This window comes from Elephantulus edwardii, unplaced genomic scaffold (genome assembly GCF_000299155.1).
Source record: "Elephantulus edwardii isolate Elephantulus edwardi_28Jun2011 unplaced genomic scaffold, EleEdw1.0 scaffold00002, whole genome shotgun sequence".
NCBI classification, from domain to species: Eukaryota; Metazoa; Chordata; class Mammalia; order Macroscelidea; family Macroscelididae; genus Elephantulus; species Elephantulus edwardii.
In genome coordinates this window covers 41,165,226-41,185,036 of record NW_006399752.1, presented here as the reverse complement: position 1 = coordinate 41,185,036, position 19,811 = coordinate 41,165,226, and the positions used below count along the sequence as shown (strand labels likewise).

The 19,811-nt window shown below is 44.0% G+C and overlaps 1 protein-coding gene and 1 pseudogene across 1 annotated transcript in view; both read left to right on the top strand.

Annotated features, from left to right (window-relative positions):
* UNC79 (unc-79 homolog (C. elegans)) overlaps positions 1-19,811 on the top strand; it is a 291,864-nt gene that overhangs the window by 212,645 nt on the left and 59,408 nt on the right. The window contains exons 35-40 of the mRNA XM_006879101.1: positions 1,480-1,518; positions 8,299-8,411; positions 8,500-8,585; positions 9,796-9,969; positions 12,924-12,992; positions 18,573-18,683. Of these exons, the coding sequence (XP_006879163.1) occupies positions 1,480-1,518; positions 8,299-8,411; positions 8,500-8,585; positions 9,796-9,969; positions 12,924-12,992; positions 18,573-18,683 (592 nt within the window). The remainder of the gene's footprint in view (positions 1-1,479; positions 1,519-8,298; positions 8,412-8,499; positions 8,586-9,795; positions 9,970-12,923; positions 12,993-18,572; positions 18,684-19,811) is intronic.
* Positions 261-852, top strand: LOC102853360 (annotated as a pseudogene).

Sequence of the window (19,811 nt, the reverse complement as noted above, 5' to 3'; positions counted from 1 at the left end):
CCCAGGAGAACTCCCGAGTTAAACCCGAGCCCCCTCAGGTCCTACAGGAATACTCACACATTTCTCTGTGAAAACCCAAGATATTCTCTTATTTTCCCCCTATTTAAATTTTTTTTTTTCTGCTGCTGCTGGATTACAGAGACAGTCAAAGGAATGTTGGGGACAAGGTCACAAAATTTACAGTGTTACATACACTGGCATCGAAGAGTTGCCAAATTCTGATTTTTAAAATGTTAAAGTGAGGGGTTCACGCAGTTGCCATGAGTGGAAGCGTGCACGCGGTGTGTCCCGGGACCGAGGGCAAGTCCTGATAATGTGCAGATCGAGCCCCAAGTGAAATAAGAAGCACGTTAGTCAGTGCTCAGGAGGAGTAACAACAGGGACCTCAGCAGCTCTGTCGAAAATCCTGAGGAGGAGTATTCCTCTGTGCGTGTGTCGGCAGAGAAGATGACTTTAAAAGATCTGCAAGAATGACAGCCATTGTCCCTGATTGAGAAGTGGTCATTTTCTACCACAAAGGAGAATAGCATGCTACAGACATTCGCTGTTACCATTCAAGGGGACCTTTACATTTGGGAGAAATAGAGGATTTTGATGGACGGACGGTCTTGCATTATTTGCTCTTGGCATAAATACAAAATTACCCTGACAACAGGAGAAGGACTCCATCAATCTCTAGACCCTAATGGTCCATCAGCAAAACCCAAGTGGTGCTCCAGAGAAATAAAGCAAAGGATTAATACAGTAACGGTGGACAATGGGAATGTTTATGTGATTCTTTTAAAGGAACCTTTTAAATGTGAGTCAGACTTTTATGCCACTGGAGAATTCAAAGTAATTAAGACTTTATAATAAAAATATATGGAAATTTTTAAAAAAATGTTAAAGTGAGACTCTACTTCTTGTACAGCCCAAGAAAGGTCATCCTGGATTGTACCCTCTTTAACAACAGGGGTCAAGGCTCATCATAGGAAACAGCTGTTAAGACTAACTTGGTTTTGTAAAGCACTCACACAGATTAGTGTTAACAGTGGGAGTGAGCCTCCATTTGCAAAGGGCTACGCGGAGTCCTTGTCTTCAAGAACACCACGGGCTGGAGACACGCAGGGCAGCCAGATGCAGGGAGGAGCAATACTTTTGTGTGAAGAGCTGGATACGGTCACCGGGTGGCTCAGAAGCTGAAGTGTCTGTTTCTCAAGGAAGAAGAAGCAGGAAAGGGCGGGAAGGCTTCTGGAAAGATGAAAGTGGTGTAGACAGTTTATCTTTGTACCTCTCATGACCATATAAAAATGCAAAACTCAGTTTAGTACCCAAGATTGTGGGGCTGAAGGTTCACTCTGGAGCCTCAGGAATCCTGCAAATGATGGCGTGACTGTGGAGCCCAAAGAGCCACTTCTAAGGTCACAGCCTGGTGGGTGAGGGACAGGGCGGGTGGAAGAGCGGACCTCTTGATATTCTTGTGTTTACTCTGTTTTCTAGGTTGGCCTCCAGCACAACGTTTTCGAATCAAGCAGAGAGGTAAGGCCCACATGGAACGCTCTGTGCATGTTCCTTGTCCTTCTAAAGCATCGGAGTGAAATGTGGACGGAACATTCGCAGGCTCCAGGCACAGAGGAGTCACAGAGAGCACTCCTGGTTCATTTTCTCCCTGTCCTTTCATTTATTCATTCACTCTGTTAACAGAGAGTAGGATTTTTTTAAATTATTAATTTTAATGCAAGTTTGCAGAGACTTAGGGTTTCCACTCATTCATTCTTACACTTTTCTCCCTGCCCACCCCTCCCCCCCAATTAACTCTTCTCCTTGATAAGTAAAAGAAAAACTCTTTCATTGTTATGCAATCCCTCCCCTCAAGTCCACTCCACTGTGCAGCCTTCATTCTGGACACCTGTCATGACAATAATACCCAATCATATGTCCCTTCTAAACAGTTCTCTCCCTCATCTGTTTCAATGCAATATACATCATTCCTCTCCTCCTTTTCTGTCTTCCCTCATCCTCGATGTCAGTCCCGTTTTACAACAGTGGCCCTATGCAATAGTTGTCCTTTGTGACTGAGATATTTCACTCAGCATAATGTCCTCCAGGGTCACCCATTTTGAAAAATATTTCATGAGTTCCTTGTTTTTCAATGCTGTATAGTACTCCATTGTGTGACTATATCATAGCTTTACTATCCATTCATTTGTTGATGGGCACTTGAGTTGTTTCCAGCTCTTTGCTATTGTGAACAAAGCCACTATAAACATGGGTGTGCATGTATTTGCTTGGGTGGCAGTTATGGTTTCTTTAGGATAAATTCCCAGTAGTGGAATTGCTAGGTCAAATGGTATTTCTATTTGCAACTTTTTGAGAAAGCACCATACAACATTCCATAGTGGTTGCACCAGTTTACACTCCTACCAACAGTGAATAAGGGTTCCAGTTTCTCCATAACGTCGCCAGCATTTGATGTTTGCTGTTCTATTAAATTTTGCTATTCTTAGTGGGGTGAGATGATATCTCATAGTTGTTTTGAGAGTTGGGTTTTTTAAAAAAATATTTTTATTTTGTATTGGTTTGTATATAAAATGCATATACTTTGTGTTTCACACACTCCTTTATTTGCAATGTTTCATTTGATCTTTCCCATACACTGTGTTTTAGAAAATTAATCACCATTGGTCTATCTATGCCCACTATTATCCTGTCTTTTCAGGCCCCCATTGGATTTTTCCTAATTCCTTCACCCCCTTCCTCTGGGACCTTGCCATTTCCTCCCTCCCACTGTTGGTACCCCCCTGCACTTCCCCTTTCCCTTTGGAATTTTAAACACATCTTACTAGTTATCCTTCTATTTTTACAATAATAGTCTTATGCAGTATTTGTCCTTATGAGACTGGATTAGTTCATGCAGCATAACACTCTTTAGCCATACTGTATAGTATTTTTAAAAATAATTGCCTCTGCTGCATAGTATTCTGTCATGTGAATATACTATAATTTCTCAGTCTGTTCATTTGTTGATGACATTTGGGCTATTTCTATTTTCTTGTCATTGTGAATAATGCTGTTATGAACATTGTACAAATCTCCATTTGTGTCTCAGTTCTGTTTTCCTTGGGGTATATTCCTAGCAGTGTAATATCTGTGTCATATGCAATTTCTATGTACAGCTTTTTGAGGAAATGCCAAACTACCTTCCAGAGTGGTTACACCATCTTACAATCCCACCATTAGTGCATGACATTTCCAATCTCTCCATATCCTTTCCACTATTTATTTCTTGATGTCTTGTTACAATTTGCCACTGCTACTAGGGTGAAATGGTATGTTATGGTGCTTTTGATTTTCATCTCTCTTATGAACAATGATTTTGAGCATTATTTATGTGTTTTCAAGAGATAGTTTTAAACCCACCCTATGGCGGGCTTTTAGAAAGAGCTCCCTTGGTCTAGTGGATAGAAAGTGATGCTACCAAGCCAAAGTTGGCTGATTTTAATCTTTGGCCCTCAGGCCTGGTTTTAATTGTTTTTGGTCAAAAACTCTTCTAAGTGGGATAGCACTGGTCTGTCCATTTGCTGTACAGAGGTAACTCATGGTTGTTGTGATGCTAAACTCTGTGACACTGATGTGTAAAATGCAATAATGGTTATCCATGGTGGATAGTGTTTGGTAGAGCTCCCCAATTAAAACAAACTTGGAAGGAGGAGTTGCATCCACTTCTGAAGTAGCTTGCCTCCGGAAACTCTATGGAATTAGAGAAACAATGAAAGTATACAAGTGTTCAGGTTTTTCATTCTTAGGGTCACTATGAGTCTCCTACGACTTGATGGCACTTAACAATTAAAACAACATGCTGGGCATAGATACTTGAAGACACGAATAGACTAAAATTGGTGTGATTCTTCCCTTTATGAGGAGGAGAACATAGAACATGAGTGCAATAATCACATTAGATTTTAAACTACAGCTAGTGCTGTGAAGAAGATACATAGACTATTGGGAAACTTGTCATTTTTAGGGACAAGAAGTTACTGGTGTTTGCGTGTGTTTGTTTCCAAGCTGCAAATCCAGCACTTGTGGAAATGATATTCTAGTTCAGGAGTTAGACATTCGATAAATGAACAAACAAGAAAATGAGCGATTTAATTTAATATCATTTTATGTTAAGTGCCACAAAAAAAAAATAACACAGGGGTAGAGGCTAGACCAGTGGGGGTTTAGTTATAGTAGTCAGAGAAGGCCTCTTTGAGAAAGTGAAATTTGAGCAAAGTGAGGGAGTGAACCAGGCAGCAATTTACAGAAAGAACTTTCCAGACAGAGAACAACCAGCGCAGGAACATGTCTCCTTTGAGGAGCAAGACCAGTGGTGGGAAAGTAAACATGAGTGTACTTTTCTTTATCTACTTCAAGTGCAGTGTTTATTTCCAGGGTTTGGGGTTTTTTTGTTTGTTTGTTTGTTTTACCTTTTGCTACCAAGTTAGAGAGCTGGACAATGACTACGGATGATAGAAAGAGAATTGATAGGGAGCTTGGGTGGCCTAGTGGCAAGAAGCTGCATTGCAATCCCAGAGATAGGTGGTTTGAATCCACCAGATGCTCTGCTGGAGGAGGGGCAATCTCCTCCTGTGCCAGTCAGATCCAATTTGACGGTACACACATTAAAGAAGAGAGCAAGAGTGAGTGCAAGCGTGAGAGAGAGAAAGAGAAAGAGAGAACTGATGCCTTTGAGGGGTGGTGCTGGAGAACAGTGTCAAATGTACCATAGACTGCTAGGAGAACAAACAGGTTCTTCCGAGAGAGAGTGAAACCAGGCTTCTCTTTGGAGACAAGGATTCTGAAGCTTCATCTGACATACTTTGGACATGTTGTAAGGCGGGATCAGTCCTTGGAGAAGGACATTGTGCTTGAGAGGATGGAGGGACAGCGCAGGAGATGAAGACCCTTGATGAGATAGATTGATTGAGTGACTAGGGTAATGGGGGTAGACGTGTCAGAGACAGTAAGATTGGCACAGGATAGAACAGGGTTTAGGGCTCTTGTACAAAGAGTCACTATGAGTCACAAGCAACTCGATGGCACAAAACAACAACCACCAAGTCTATACACAAGAAAGTGTAAAAATCTAAGTGCATATTCACTGACTTTTGACCTGTATAATCCAAGCCCTTGTTCTGATACAGGACAGGACCCCCAGAAAGTTCCCTCCTGGACCTCCATAGACCATCTCTGCTCCCCCCGAGGCAAACATTGTTGTGATTTTTTTTTCTTCCACCATAGATTAATTTTCCCTGTTGTAGAACTTAATATGAAAGGAATCCTAGAGTTTTATATAAATGGCCTTCTATCATCTATCTGAGGCTTCTTTCACTCAGCTTAGTATTTTTGAGATTCATCTTTGTTGTTGCATTTATCAGTAGTTCATTTATTTTCTGGAACTTTGTAGAGCTGAGTAATATTCAGCTCTAGAATATTATTTCTTTATTTTTCTATTAGTGGACATTAGGGTTTCTACCTGCTATGGATGTTTGTATAGAAATCTCTAGCGTCATTAAGAATTTCAAGTTCTGGCCTGTATTTTTTCATATTTTTTAATCAGAGTTTCTCTGTTATGTTCTTCAACAGAACGGTCAATAGTGGTGACCAGCCATCATCTATTCCTTCTGTGACCCATTCTTTCTTTACAATTTCTATTTTTTTACTTTAGACTGATTTATTTACAAAGTTCAAATGCGTTGTTTTTCACACAAGATCCTTTCCATTTCCTTTACCCCACCCCCCATCGAATTGTGCAACCCTAAGATTAACACCCCACCCCCGCCCATCCTCACCCCTCTGCTTCCACCCTCCCCCACCTTTGGATCCTCACGCTTATTCTTACTTTCTTACATTCATACTTAACGGTTTTATACAGTATTTGTCCTTGTGGGACAGAGTTAGTTCACTCAGCATAATGCTCTCCAGTCCCTCCCACATTACATAATAATTTACCAAAGCATTGCTCTGCATGCTGCATAGTATTCCATTGTGCGAATGCACCACAACTTCTCAATCCATTTGTTTATGGTTGAAAATCTGGGCTGTTTCCGCGTTCTTGCGATGGTGAATAATGCTGCTATGAACACTGGTGTACAAGTCTCCGTTTGTGCCTCCGTTCTCATTCTCTTGGTGTATATTCCAAGCAATGGATTAGCTGGGTCATACAGAATTTCTATGTTCAGCTTTTTGAGGAAGCACCAAACTGCCTTCCAGAGTGGTTGTAAGATTTAACAATCCCACCAACGGCGTATTAGCTTTCCTATCTCAACATTTATTATCTGCTGTCCTGTTGAATTTTGCCACTGTTAAGAGAGTGAGATGATATCTCACTGTGTGAACTATTCCTTTTATGTACAGTGTTGTTAGTGTTGACTGGCCATTTCCCCTCTTTTCTTCTTTTTTATAATGGCATCGGATAGTTTTAGCGGATGGTGGCTTCTTAAAACAAAGTGGCAAGGGTTCTGTCCTCTGTTTTCTGAAAGAGTTAATGTGTACTTGCTGTTATTTCCTTCTGGAGAATGTTTCGACTTATAAACTTGGACCAGTATTTCAAGGTGGTGGCTGTTGTGTACTGTCAAATAGGAACTGACTCCTAGCTGATACTCAGGTGGGTTTTCAGAGGCAGTTAATCGCATGGGAGGTGATTGCTAATCCTTCCCCTATGGAGCAGGTGGTGGCCTTGACCAGCGTACCTTCATGATTGCGGCGCAGCTTCTTGCCACTAGGCCACTAACAAGAGCAAAATGAAACCAGTTGCTAAGAGATTTTTCACCTTTGTCTGTTTGAGGCCTTTGGTTTTCTTTCTTTCTTCTTTCCTTTTTTTGTAACTTAACATTTTTTGGCACTTCTGTCTAAGAGGCTCGGCTCTGTAAAGATCTCTGGACTCCTTTTTGATGTGAGGAGGTGGATAGAAGATAGAGGATAGAGGGGTATCATACACCTGTTAGAACCCCATACTCTCATGAGTGCCAACTCAGAGGCTGCAAGATAATTTCTGAGATTATCTGTTAAAAATTAACATCTCCATTCTCACATTTTTCTCAGAGCAGCTTTCTTTCTTTCTTCTTTTTTTTTTAGTTTTATTATTTTTTGTGTGTGTACCATCAAATCAGATCTGATTGGTACAGGAGAAGATTGCCCCTCCTTCTCCAGCAGAGCATCTGGAGGATTTGAACCACATGCCTCTGGGATTACAGTGCAGCTTCTTGCCACCAGAGCAGCTTTCTTAACCAAAGACACTTTCTTTTTTTATTTCTTTTTTAAAAAATTATTATTAATTTCAATGAAAATTTAAAGAGACTTTGGATTTCCATTCATTCATTGTTGTACTTTTCTCCCCTCCCAACCCTCCCCCATGGTACACTACCATCTTGGACAATTAAAAGAAAAATTCTTTCATTGTTTTACAATCCCTCCCCCAGGTCCACTCCACTCTGCAGCCTTTGCCCTGGACTCCTGTGTTGACAAAACTCCCTAATAATTTTCCCTCTTAAACAGTTTTCTCCCTCATCTGTTTCAATGCAGTATACATTATTGAACCCATCTTTCACAGTCTCCTCCCAACCCCAAGGTCAGTCCTGCTTTACAACAGTGACACCATGCAGTATTTGTCCTTTTGTGACTGAGATACTTCACTCAGCATAATGTCCTCCAGGGTCACCCATTTTGAATAATATTGCACGAGTTCCTTGTTTTTCAATGCAGTGTAGTATTCCATTGTGTCAATATACCACAGCTTCTCTGTCCATTCGTTTGTTGATGGGCACCTGGGTTGTTTCCAACTCCTTGCTATTGTGAACAAAGCTGCAATAAACATGGGTGTGCATATATCTGCTTGGATGTCAATTATGGTCTTTTTGGGGTATATTCCCAGTAGTGGATTTGCTGGGTCAAATGGTATCTCTATTTGCAACTTTTTGAGAAAGTGCTATACCACCTTCCACAGTGATAGCACCACCGAAGACACTTTCCTGGGAGGATCACTGTCACAGGTTCTGGTCACCACACTGCCATTCCCTAGACAATCTTGGTGGGTCACTTTTTCTCTCCAGGCCTGGAATATATCTGGATTGCTCTGATGCTTCATGGTTCTGTCTTTCTAAGAACTTCCTATTTCTGAAGATTAGGTCTGATCAGATGATTTTATTTCACAGATGAAAATGGCAATGGGATAATCTGTAAAACGATTGCTGTAGAAATGTCTAAACTAAATAACTATGTGAGCAAGTGAACACAGGCGCGTGACTCCTTGGCTTTTCTCTGTCTGTCAACCCCCAGCATGATGGTTCCTGGCAATGCAGCAGGGGTGGCCAAGCAGTTCCTACGCTGTATCTTCCATCAACTGGCTCCCAACGGCATCTTTCCGCAGCTGTTCCAAAGCACCATCAAAGGCAAGTTAGGTGCTGAGGGTCCGGTCACTGCAGACCTGGCTGGTGATTGCAACTTCCTCCCTGTTAAATCTGACTGTTGACTTTCCAGATGGGACTTTTTTACGGACCTTGGCCACGTCCTTGATGGACTTCAATGAGCTGAGCTCTATCGCTGCCCTCAGTCAGCTCTTGGAGGTAGGTCTGTGTTAGTGACCTTCTAAGTCCCGGCTGTGGTTGTGTCTGTTAGTCAGTCCATGTAGGAGTGATGAGAAGATCCTCATGACAAAGAAACATGTCAGTTGAACTTTTCTATTCTAGAACGATAGATTAAAACATCCTCTTGGTCCTGAGGGGGCTCTGGTTGCATAATTTGGAGGGAGAGAAAAAGAGAGAGAGAGAGAAAGAGAGAGATAGGTGTGTGTGGCCAAGCTGTACTATTAATCTAAAGACCAGGCCTCTGGCGATTTGAATGCCCTCGCAGTTCTATCCAAAGGCAGGCAGTTTGAATCTCCCAGCTGCTCCAGGGGAGAAAGATGGGTCATCTCCTTCAGTTCCATTTACAGCCTCAGAAACCCCCTGGAGGGTCAGCTGTGAGCTGGTTCTGAGTTTATTTGCCCTGAAAATGGTTTAGAACTGGGCACTGTTTTCTTCAGTTATATGTCAAGTCTCTATGAGTCAAAGGCACCTCAACAGCAATTAACAATAACACTATTTATAAAGTGGTGGACTCCAGGCCTGGAGTGGAGTGCTCACCTCATAGAACTGGCTGACGTCTGAACATTGGTGTTGGGAGTAGAGGAGATTGTGTTCACATCTCCACCATGACCTTGTCGGTTCGCTTTCTCGGTGAGCTTGGGGGGTTGAGTTTCAGGAGCCCGCTGCTCCCATCAACCTTCCAGACCTAGGCAGCATGCATGTCAGTCAGCCTTGTATCATCTTACTACCCCCACCCACCCCCAACCAATCTACCTGCTCCTATTGGGTCAATTTGTATGACAGAGCAGAACTGCCTGACGCCTTCATCTTACCCCTGTGGAGTAGCTGGTGAGTTCACACCTCCGGCCTTGAGGTGAGAAGCCAGGCAGTTGAACTGTTCCTCCCCCAGGGCTCCTTTCTCAGCACCTGGCCACACCTGGAGTAGGTGTTAGAAGAGGCTCCTCACTATGCACATTCTACCTTCTTTCTGTGAGCGCACAAGCTCTCATTTTTTCCCTCTTGAGTGCGTCTGAACTTTGCAGTTTTCCCCCCCCTCCATATCCTGCCTGTTACACTCATTGACCAACAGTAGGCTCTCAGCCCCCATTTCTAGCACAAACGTGGGCTTTTTAAACTGAGCTTCACCAGGTAGCTGTATGAATTCCCGTGCTGTCTCAGCAGTTGATTGCCTATGCTTTTGTGTTTTTAGGGTCTAAATAACAAAAAGAATTTACCAGCAGGGGGTGCTATGATACGCTGTTTGGAAAACATTGCTACCTTCATGGAAGCTTTGCCCATGGATTCCCCTAGTAGCCTCTGGACCACAGTCAGCAACCAGTTCCAGACGTTCTTCGCCAAGCTGCCTTGCGTTTTACCTCTGAAGGTAAGAGGAGCCACGATCTCACCTGCTACCTGTGCCGCTCCTCACAGATGCTCTTGCAAGTTCTAAGGCGTGCCACCAGGCCCTTTCCTCCCTGAGAACAGCACAGGGAGCCGGGTGTTGGTGACGGAATGTCTCACAAAAGGCAGCCACTGCAAGGGACCAATGATTTAGATGCTTTCCTTCACGTGTTGTTGAACAGCAGCAGTCTGCGGTGAACAGAATGGGCTCTGGGTCACAGATGCTTCCAGTCATTTGGGGAGAAAAAGGTCTGAAAGACATTAGCAGATTGTGTTTATTCAGAGACTTTTCTCAGATGGATCTGAGAGAGAGAGAGAGAGAGAGAGAGAGAGAGAGAGAGAGTTAGTTAGTTTTGTCTAAAAGGAGTATAGGCATAGGATGCAACACATCCACTTGAGAATGACTGGGAGATGTTTGCCAGTGAGGAACTTGCGAGACCACCATGGTATTGCTGGTTGGTCCTTATCCCCTCACCAGCTATCCCTGCATTTCTGTATACTCCCAAATCTGAGTTGTTGTTGTTGTTGTTGTGTACCATCGAGTTGGAACCTCCAGCAGGTTTTCAGAGGCAGTCAATCACACAGGAGGAGACTGCCCAGCCTTCTTCCGCGGAGCAGCTGGTGGCCTTGAACCGCATGCCACCTGTGGGATTTCAGCGCAGCTTCTTGCCACTAGGCCACCAGAGCTCCCTCCCAAACCTGAGTTGTTGTTGTTGTTGTTATGTGCCATTGAGTCGCTTGTTACTCATAGCGACCCTATGTACAACAGCACTAAACTCTGCTCTGTCCTCTGCCAATCTCATTGTCTCTGACACATGCATACCGATAGCCCCAATCACTGAATCACTCCATCTCCCAGAGGGCCTTCCTGTCCTGCGCTGTCCCTCCACTCTCCCAAGCATGATGTCGCTCTCCAAGGACTGGTCCCTCCTTACAACATGTCCAAAGTATGTCAGACGAAGCCTCAAAATCTTTGCCTCCAAGGAGCAGCCTGGTTTAACCCTCTCTAGGATGAACCTGTTTGTTTTCTTAGCAGTCCATGGCACTCTCAGCACTCTTCTCCAACACCACAATTCAAAAGCATCAATTATTCTTCTATCCTCCCTGGTCATTGTCCAGTTCTCTGACGCATAACACGTGACTGCAAAGACCATGTCTGAGTACCTATTGTAAATCTAAGCAAGGTGGAAGAGTACTTTGGAACCGTGCCTGCATACATACGTCTGCTGTGTGTGGTCACAGGCACAATCAAATGTACACATTTTAAGATGGTACATACATGGATCCTCTCTAGGCCCAGAGAACAGACAGGACACATGCAGATCCTATGGGCTAGTGCTAGAGTCCAAATGTTTCTTTAGTTTCCTTTAGACAGTTGGAAAGTTTGCTACCTGTAAACTGGTAAACCTAGGTCATGACAGTCAGCCCTTGCCTAGAAGTCACGGGCATGCCAGCTGAGTGAGGGAAGTGGAGCGGGAGGAACTAGTCATGGGAATGCGACCCTGGTGTAAAGTACCATTTCCTTCCCGGGGTGGGGGGAGCACTGCCCCCCCATTCCAGCTCATTGTTCCTGAGTGAGATTGTAGGCCTGGTCTTACCAGGTCTTCACCTTTCTTTTCAAGGTGTCACTTTCTGATTCTGGAAGCAGTTGGGGCTGCTCTGGTGGGGTCATCTGTAGGGTGTTGTGCCGCCTCGTCCAAGGGCATGACTTTCTGGTGGTTGGAATCCACCAGAGGGTCCTCAAGAGCGAGCCAGGCAGTCCCGTCCTGTGTGACTTATAACCAAAAACCCCGGAGGGTCAGCTCACCATTGGTTCCCATATGTTGGCAGTGACTTTTGAAACAGGGGCCAATGGGTGGAGAATTTCAGCCCCTAGTTTAGAGTAATGCAAAAGCCGCATCGGTTCCTTTGAGTATCGAGCAGGTCAATTAGACAGGGATTCCTTCAACTGAAAACCTTTTCTACAGCTTCCTATCAATTTAGAGAAGTGACTCTCACACTTTAATGTCTGTATCTCCAGATAAAACACAGGTTACTGGGCCCTTCCTCAGTTCTAGCTTCAGTTGCGTGAAGACCTTAGCGGCCATGTGTCCAGATAAGGCAGCTACGTGGAAGGCCACAGCCTGAGCCTGTTACTTAAAAAGGTTCTTGTCATGTCCAGCTATGCTGTTTCAGGATTTGAAGAAAAAAATGTTAAACAATATAATTCTTTATTCTTGCTGTCACATTTCCCCATAATCTCACTAAACTCAATTTTTAAAATGTATTTTGAGATGGAATCTTGTCTGAATAGAAATCTAATGTGAAGTATGGTTGTGTACTCTAGAAATTTGATTTCTTTTTTTCAGGCTCTTGTTAGATTTTTTTAGTAGTAGTGAAAGGGCAGATGAAATTGATTCTTATGTGAGCTAATGAGATTAATGGTCTTAAATCTAAGTTGTTCCCCCCATTTCACAAATTTGTGTACCTCTTTAGATTTGGATGCAGGAGTGGCATCCACTTCCTAAAACCGCATGCCTCCAGAGACTCTATAAACTTTGATAAATGTCGATAGTTGTCGAGTGGCATCAGGCCTTTTTGTTCATTGTTCGTGCTCAACTCGAAGGCAATCAACAACAACAATAACTATTTTTCTGTCAGTCCATCTCTTCATCCAATTATTTATTCAATTCTCTGTGTCTAATTTAATTTTTATTAATATCTTTGAGAAATAGGAGTTATGTTTCATTACTAGATTTTATAATGTTTAATTATTTCATTATTGTTAGCCTAAAGGGCATTTTTTTCTTTTATCAACATGAATAAATGGCCTACGAAAGCTACAGAGAGCAGTTATGATTCTTTTTTTTTCTGAAAGTTATATTTAAAGATGTAATTTAAGGAAAAGGTAAATTAAGAAAGGTAATGACATCCTTATTTTTTACCATTTGTTTGCAGTGTTCTCTAGATTCCAGTTTGAGGATTATGATTTGCCTCTTGAAAATCCCCTCTACGAACGCCACAAGGGTATGTATGTTTCAAAAAGATAATCAACTGACTATTCAATTATAAAGACAAGCATGGCGCAGTGCTGAGGGAATGTGAACACACTGAATGCTGTACTTTAAGCATATCTCCACTCCTCGTGCTAGGTCCGTGTCTCCTGTGAAGAAGTCTTGATCATCATAATATAATTTTTCAGTCGTAAATCTTCTTAGTACTTAACTTTCACCTCACATGCTTTGGACATGGTGTCAGGAGAGGCCAGTCCTTGGAGAAGGACCTCGTGCTTGGGAAGGTGGTAGATCAGAGAAAGAGAGGAAGACCCACCATGAGATGGATTATCAGTGACCGTGGCAATGGACCCAAGTGTGTCGGAGATGGGAGGACAGGACAGGACAGGGCAGGATTCCTAGGGTCACTATAAGTCGTTGTTGACGGCATCAAACAAGAGTCACTACTAAGAGCGAGCCCTGGGTGTGCAACGTTTAAACACCTGGCTGCTAAATGATAGGTCAGCAGTTTGAACCCACCAGTGGCCCTACGGAGGAAAAGACTTAGCCATCTCCCCCGTCCCAAAAGATTATGGCCTAGCAAACCATCTGGAGGCAGTTCTCTGACTTCTAGGGTCACTCTTGTCCAAATCGACTTGAAGGACCCCAAGAATAGAAAAGCTCTTCCCCATAGTGGGCCATGCCCAGTAATCTGTGCTCTATTCCTGACACGGTGGTTCTCCTAAACTTAGATGTCATGGTGCCCCATTCCTTACTGAAAGAGTGTGAATTCCACCTTTTACAAATAAGTTCCTTTTCAGAAGAGGGTATTTCTCAGCTCCCTGGTTCTGTCCCATTTTCATACTTCTGTGCTCTTTTAAGACAGTCATCACCGCATCATCAAACCACCACCACAGTTGACTTACCATATGGCAGGTGTAATGCTATGTGCTTTTCATGTACAATTTTATTTAATTTCATACTTCCTTGCCTTTGCTTAAGCCATTTGCTTTACCTGAAATGCTTTATACCTTGTCTGTGTGGTGGGCTGCTCATTCATCAAAATCCCCTTAAGTAAAAAATGCTAATATTTTCTATAGCAACTTTGCCTGGTAGCAAATTTCCCAAGTGCTGGTAGAGATCTCTATGTTGTTGTTATGTGCAGTTGAGTCAGAATGAACCCATAGCTGACCCATTGGCAGGTTTTCAGAGGCAGTAAATCACACAGGAGGAGATTGCCTATCCTTCTCCCACTGGGCAGCTGTGGATTTGAACCATGTGCCTTTTAGAGACCTCTATCAAGCACTTCTATAGTACTGAAGTTCCCCCATGAGGCTGTGAGCTTCATATAATCCAGAACTGTGTGTTACTCACTTTGCTTATCTGAGTATTTCTGGATATGGATGAAGCTGGCCTAGAAGGTGGAGAATCAGTGAAAGAGAGGAAGACTCTCGACCAGTCGTTTTTCAGCTGACTCTGGACCTGTGCTCATCAGCGGTCAGGAGTCTGATGATGCTTCAGATCTAACTCGGGAAGAGGAGGAAGAAGAAAGTGACAAGGATGACAACAGCGATGATGATGCCGTATCATCCCCCGAGGATGAAGACGTCCCATGAGGCAAAATGAGAGGCTGGCGTCCCCGAAGATGAGTGCTGTTAAGAAAAAAAAACTGGAAAGAGGACGCAGTGAGCCCCAGTCCCAGGGCGATAAGCCGCAGTCCCAGGGCTGAAGCCTCGACTCCGCTCCAGATTTAGTACCAAAGAGAAGCGCCCTTTGAAAACAGCCAAACTCATACCTGGGCACAGAAAGCGTGCGTAGGCCCGGGAAGTGAGACACTGGGAATGGACAGGCAGCAGTGACCACCATGCACAACCGGCCTTCCCTGGGATGTGCTTTGGGTGCCAGGTGCCTCTTAAGTCTGTCTCCATCTCTGTCTGAATGCGATGGGGGTGTTGGAGGGCACCCCAATACACTTCCAGTGCTCCAGTTTCGGGAGAAAATGGCCCACACCTCAAAGACACACTAAAGTTTGCTTTGTTAAAGAAAAACTGGTGGGTTTCAACTGTCAACTTTGCAGCTACCAAGTGGGCTTTTAACCTCTGCACCACCAGACCGTTTCACCTCTATACTGCCATGGTAACAAGATTTTATTGAATTCTGGTTTTTCTTTTGATCAGTAAGGAGTGTTTTATACCAACTTGTGACATGTTCAGCCCCCTTTCTCTGCATTTCAAGGGACATAGCAAAGATACTGAATCAACAGCACTATATCACAGAGTTCCTTTAAGTTTCTCCGTATGGAAAACAAGCAGCACTACAGAGGTTTCTGTGGGTGACAGAGACAAAAGAACTTCAAGGGCAAGGAACACCGAGAAAACTCATTTTGTACCAATAATGAAAAATAATGTAAAAATGTTCCTATATTTTAATTTTAATCATTTCTTTTCTGCAATTTGTTCTAAGAAAGGAAAGCAAAAATAAACCTATGAAGATGTCACTGATCAGAACATCTGACTTATTTTTGTGGCCATTCAAAGGGGTGATTCTAAAGAATGTCACCAACTTTGGAAAATTCTCATGTGAAGTAATAAAAAACATTGGCGTTCCTGCATTTGGAAAGTTTGCTTTGTACCCCTTTGTTTTTCTTATGGTTGGATTTTAATTCCTGAAAGGAAATCCAAATGGGATTTTTTATTTAACAGAAAAGGTGAAAAGCAAACTAGCGCTTAGTGTTCATTTGCAGTAATCTGTTAAAGGGGTGGTGGGAGTCCTGACCTGTGACGTGGCCAAGCTCCTTTCCTGGAACGACACTGTGAATACATTCACGCCAGCTGGGCGTGTGTCCCAGCATTCCTGCCTTTGCTAGATAGTAGTGTTACTTGGGCTTATGTGTTACCTGGGATGATTTGGTAGGTTTTATTTGGAGTCTGTGGGTGCTTAAGAGTTGTTCCTGTGTAAATGAAAGGCAATTACTTCTTCACTTTGCACCACTTGAACTTCCTGGAGGTTTCGTGGGAGTGTTCTGCCTTTGGATGGTGGGAGAAAACCTGTGTATAGAGAGGATGATGGGAGATTTCAACTACGTAAATGGCTATTCGCAGAACAATAGATGCACTTGACCTTTGAGCAGCACGGACTTCGGCTGTGTGGTCCCACTTACTGGACTCCTTCCTGTTGCTATTCAATGTCTTAAGTGTTATTAATCATCTTCACTTGAGCCATTCTGTTCCCGAAGGTGATTAGCATCAGATGGTGGCATCTTAAGTGGATGCTCAAAAGGCACTTGAGCCAGTGCAGTTCAAACTTGTGTTTGTCAAGGGTCAGCCATTGCCGCCCTGTTGCCCCTGACTGTTCAGAAATCAAGGGGCCTCCCTCCAACAAGTTAACACTACGTGATGACACAGGTGACTTAATTCCTCACCCGTCCTTTTCGTTGCTTCCTGTGTTTGCACATGAGATAATATCTCTTTCATAATCCAGGCAATAAGGACTGAAGAGATGGTGGAGTAGGCATCTTGGTATGGAAGTAGTTGAGAGCCAATACAAATCTGGTCTTCTTCACAACACAATTTTAACGCAAGGAAAAAAGCCCTGGGATTTGGTGTGAAATCCATGCAATGACTGTATGGTGTTAGGCAAGTTCCTTAGTTAGCTTGTTTAGTTCCCCTCATCTGTAGAATGTTATTGTTAGGTGCCGTTAAACCGAGTATGACCCATAGCGACTCCATGAACAAGAGATCTGAACCCTCTCTCTCCTGTCCTGTGCCATCTTCACAATTACTGACACACTAGAGCCTGTTGTGGCAATCACCATGTCTGACTGCCAGGTCGAGGGTCTTCCTCTCTTCCACCTTCCCAACCATGATGTCCCTCTCCAAGGAACAGCCTTTCCTCACAGCATGCCCCAAGTATGCGAGACAAAGCCTACATCCGCAGAATAAAGATGCGAAATCTGCGGAAGATCAGTTATGAAAATCATAGCTAACACTGCTGGAGATTGAACTTCTCTGATTTTCTCAACAACCGTAAGGAGAGGGGAATTCTTACCATTGTGTTTGGTGCCACTGAGTTGAGTGCTATGCGCAGTGACCTCATGAAGCCCAGGTGGGAGGCTTGCCGTATCCTCGCTGGTACACATCCAGGCCCTGCTCATATGCCTCCAGTCACTCTGTCAGTCCATCTCAGGAGGGTCTTTCTCTCTTCCGCTAACCCTCTATTTGTTGTTTCGTGATTTTACAGAGGAATAAACTAAGTTGAGGAGAATTTAAAGTGATTGGTTCAAGAGCAAGAGTTGAACCTTTGTTTGCGGATTCTAGAGCTTGTGTCATTAACGGTGATAATCGAAGGCTGCATAGTGGGCTGGACGTGGGGGGAGGGACTGTATAACAATGAAAGAATTTTCCTTTTACTTTTCAAAGAGAAGAACGAACTGTGGGGGGGGGAGGAATGGACAGGAAGAAAAGTGCAACAATGAATGAATGGAAATCCAAAGTCTCTGTAAATTTTCATTAAAATTATTATTATTATTAATAATAATAATAAATTGGACACTAAAGAAGCAGAATAAATTTTTAAAAAAGTACAGTCTCCCCAGGATAGTTCTAAGGAGCTTAAGGAGATAACGAGGTAAAACGGTCTACTTGCGCCTGGAAGCAGGTCCTCAGTGAGTGTTTTTAAATAACTTAAGAAGCATAAGGAACTAAAATTCGTTCTGTTGGATTCTAATGGGGAAGCCAAGGCTGACAGTGGCCACCTGGTAAGATATTAGAAGGTTAAGGCTGTGATGAGGGACTCTAGGGCCATGTTGTCTGTTATGTGCTGGAATGCTAAAGAGAAGGGAGACGGTTTGACTCCATCAGCTGCTGCCAGGGAGAAGGACAAAGCAGTCTGTTCCTGTGATGATTTACAGTCTTGGGAACGTGGTGGAGGAATCGGCTCCACCGCAGTGGATTGTTAAGGTTAAGGTTAAGGTTAAGGTTAAGGTTAAGGTTGTGGTGAGAGTTTCTCTTACATGTGCACACAGATCTAGTCTGCACTACTTCATAGAGACAACAGGCTGATAGAGAATCCAGAGCTGATAAATCCATAGCTGCTTAACGGTTTTGAGGAACGGAGTGGAAGATTCTAGTGCCAGCCTCAGTCTTGGTCGTTTAGGGTGATCATCTTGCTAGATGTGAAGGTAGGCGGTGGATTTATCACGCCCACCCACTGCCATCGAGCTCATGCCTGCCCAGCAGCCCTTACAGGACAGAGCAGATCAATCCCTTAGGGTTTACCAGGCTGCACATCTTCAGGAAGCTGATTGTCCCATCTTTCCCACACACAGTGAGTGGTGGGCTCGAAACTTGACCTTGAAGCAGCCACACTCTAACCACTGCACCACCCTTCCTTTCATCATGCGAGTTGGTAAAAAATGCCACGTGGAAGAATGGATTTTGTCCCGAGCTGTAGGATGAGTGTCTCATGCTCTTGGAACAGAAGCCACATCTCTGTTCTCGTTAGACCGACGGAGGGTGAGTGGAGAGAGTGATTGCACCGTGTCAGAGTCTCGCCAGGCCTTTATGCACGTCGAGGACTCAGCCGTTGGTTTTCTCTGCTTCCGCTCTCGTTTCAGAGCCTGCTGGAGCCCTTTTCAAAGTTGCTCAGCTTTGTCATTCAGAACGCCGTCTTCACGCTGGCCTACCTGGTGGAGCTGTGTGGCCTGTGCTATCGAGCCTTCACTAAGGTGAGGTCATATCACCGTGTGTGCGCGGGAAGCTCAGCCCTGTGGTGTGCGCTTGATCATTAATGTCGGGGTGTGTGGGGGGGTCCCTGATGATCACTTCAGGAGAGATAGCTAGCGGGCTCCCTCCCTCGCTCTGCTCAGGGCTGACCCACCACCGGGCTCCCGAGGCTGTGGGCTGCATGGGAGGAGAGTGTCCACCTCTCCCACTTCGAAATGCTCCTCGATGCAAACACCAGAGTGGCTTGAGGTCTTTGGGTTCGCAACACAACTTCCTGTGGAAGTTCCTGTTCTCCCCTAACATTCCCTTCGGGGCAGCTGTCAGTGAGTGACCTTGCCGGGGCCTTACATGCATCATGGGACAGAAGTTCTTTACACTTCCATACACAAACTGTCTAAATACGTCCAGCAATTTGAGGGCCATATAGAAAAAGAGTTTGGAACAGGGATTTTGAATGATGGTGTCAACATGACCTCCTAAGAATTTTTGGAAGTCCATGATCTCATGATTAGTGGGCAAGCCAGCCCCACATATCCTTTTTATTTTTTTTTCTTTTCATTTACTTATTTACAAAATTCTAACACAAATTCAAACAAATGCTTTCCATTTCCCTCACCCCCTCCCCATCAAATTGTACAACTCAATGATTAATCCCCATTTCACCCTGCACATCCACGTCCCTCCGCTTCCAGCCTCTCCCACCCCTCCTGGATCCTTATACTCATTCTACAATAATGGTCTTATGCAATATTTATCCTTGTGAGACTGAGTTAAACCCAGAGTAGAAAAAGCGGGGCTCATCATTTGTAAAAGCCGCTGGAGAAGCTCCTTATTTCTTCTTATTGGTCTGACTCCCTGTTCTGGGCTCCTAGCCTGTGAGATTATAATCTCATCTTTTGTCATCTTGCCTTAATAATGGCTTCTCAATGCATTATCTTTAACACCCCCTGCCCCACTGGAAAGAGTGGAAACGTACTGCTTGCCGGGGAGTGGGGTGGGGGGGCTACTGCAGTAGGCGCTGTCTTGAGGAACAGGAAGGCAGGGCAGGCTGGGAGTGTCTGTCCTTCAGGGCAGTGTGCGCGTGTGACCCTTCCAGTTTCTGGATTTTCTGAGTTTGTTTTCAATGAAGG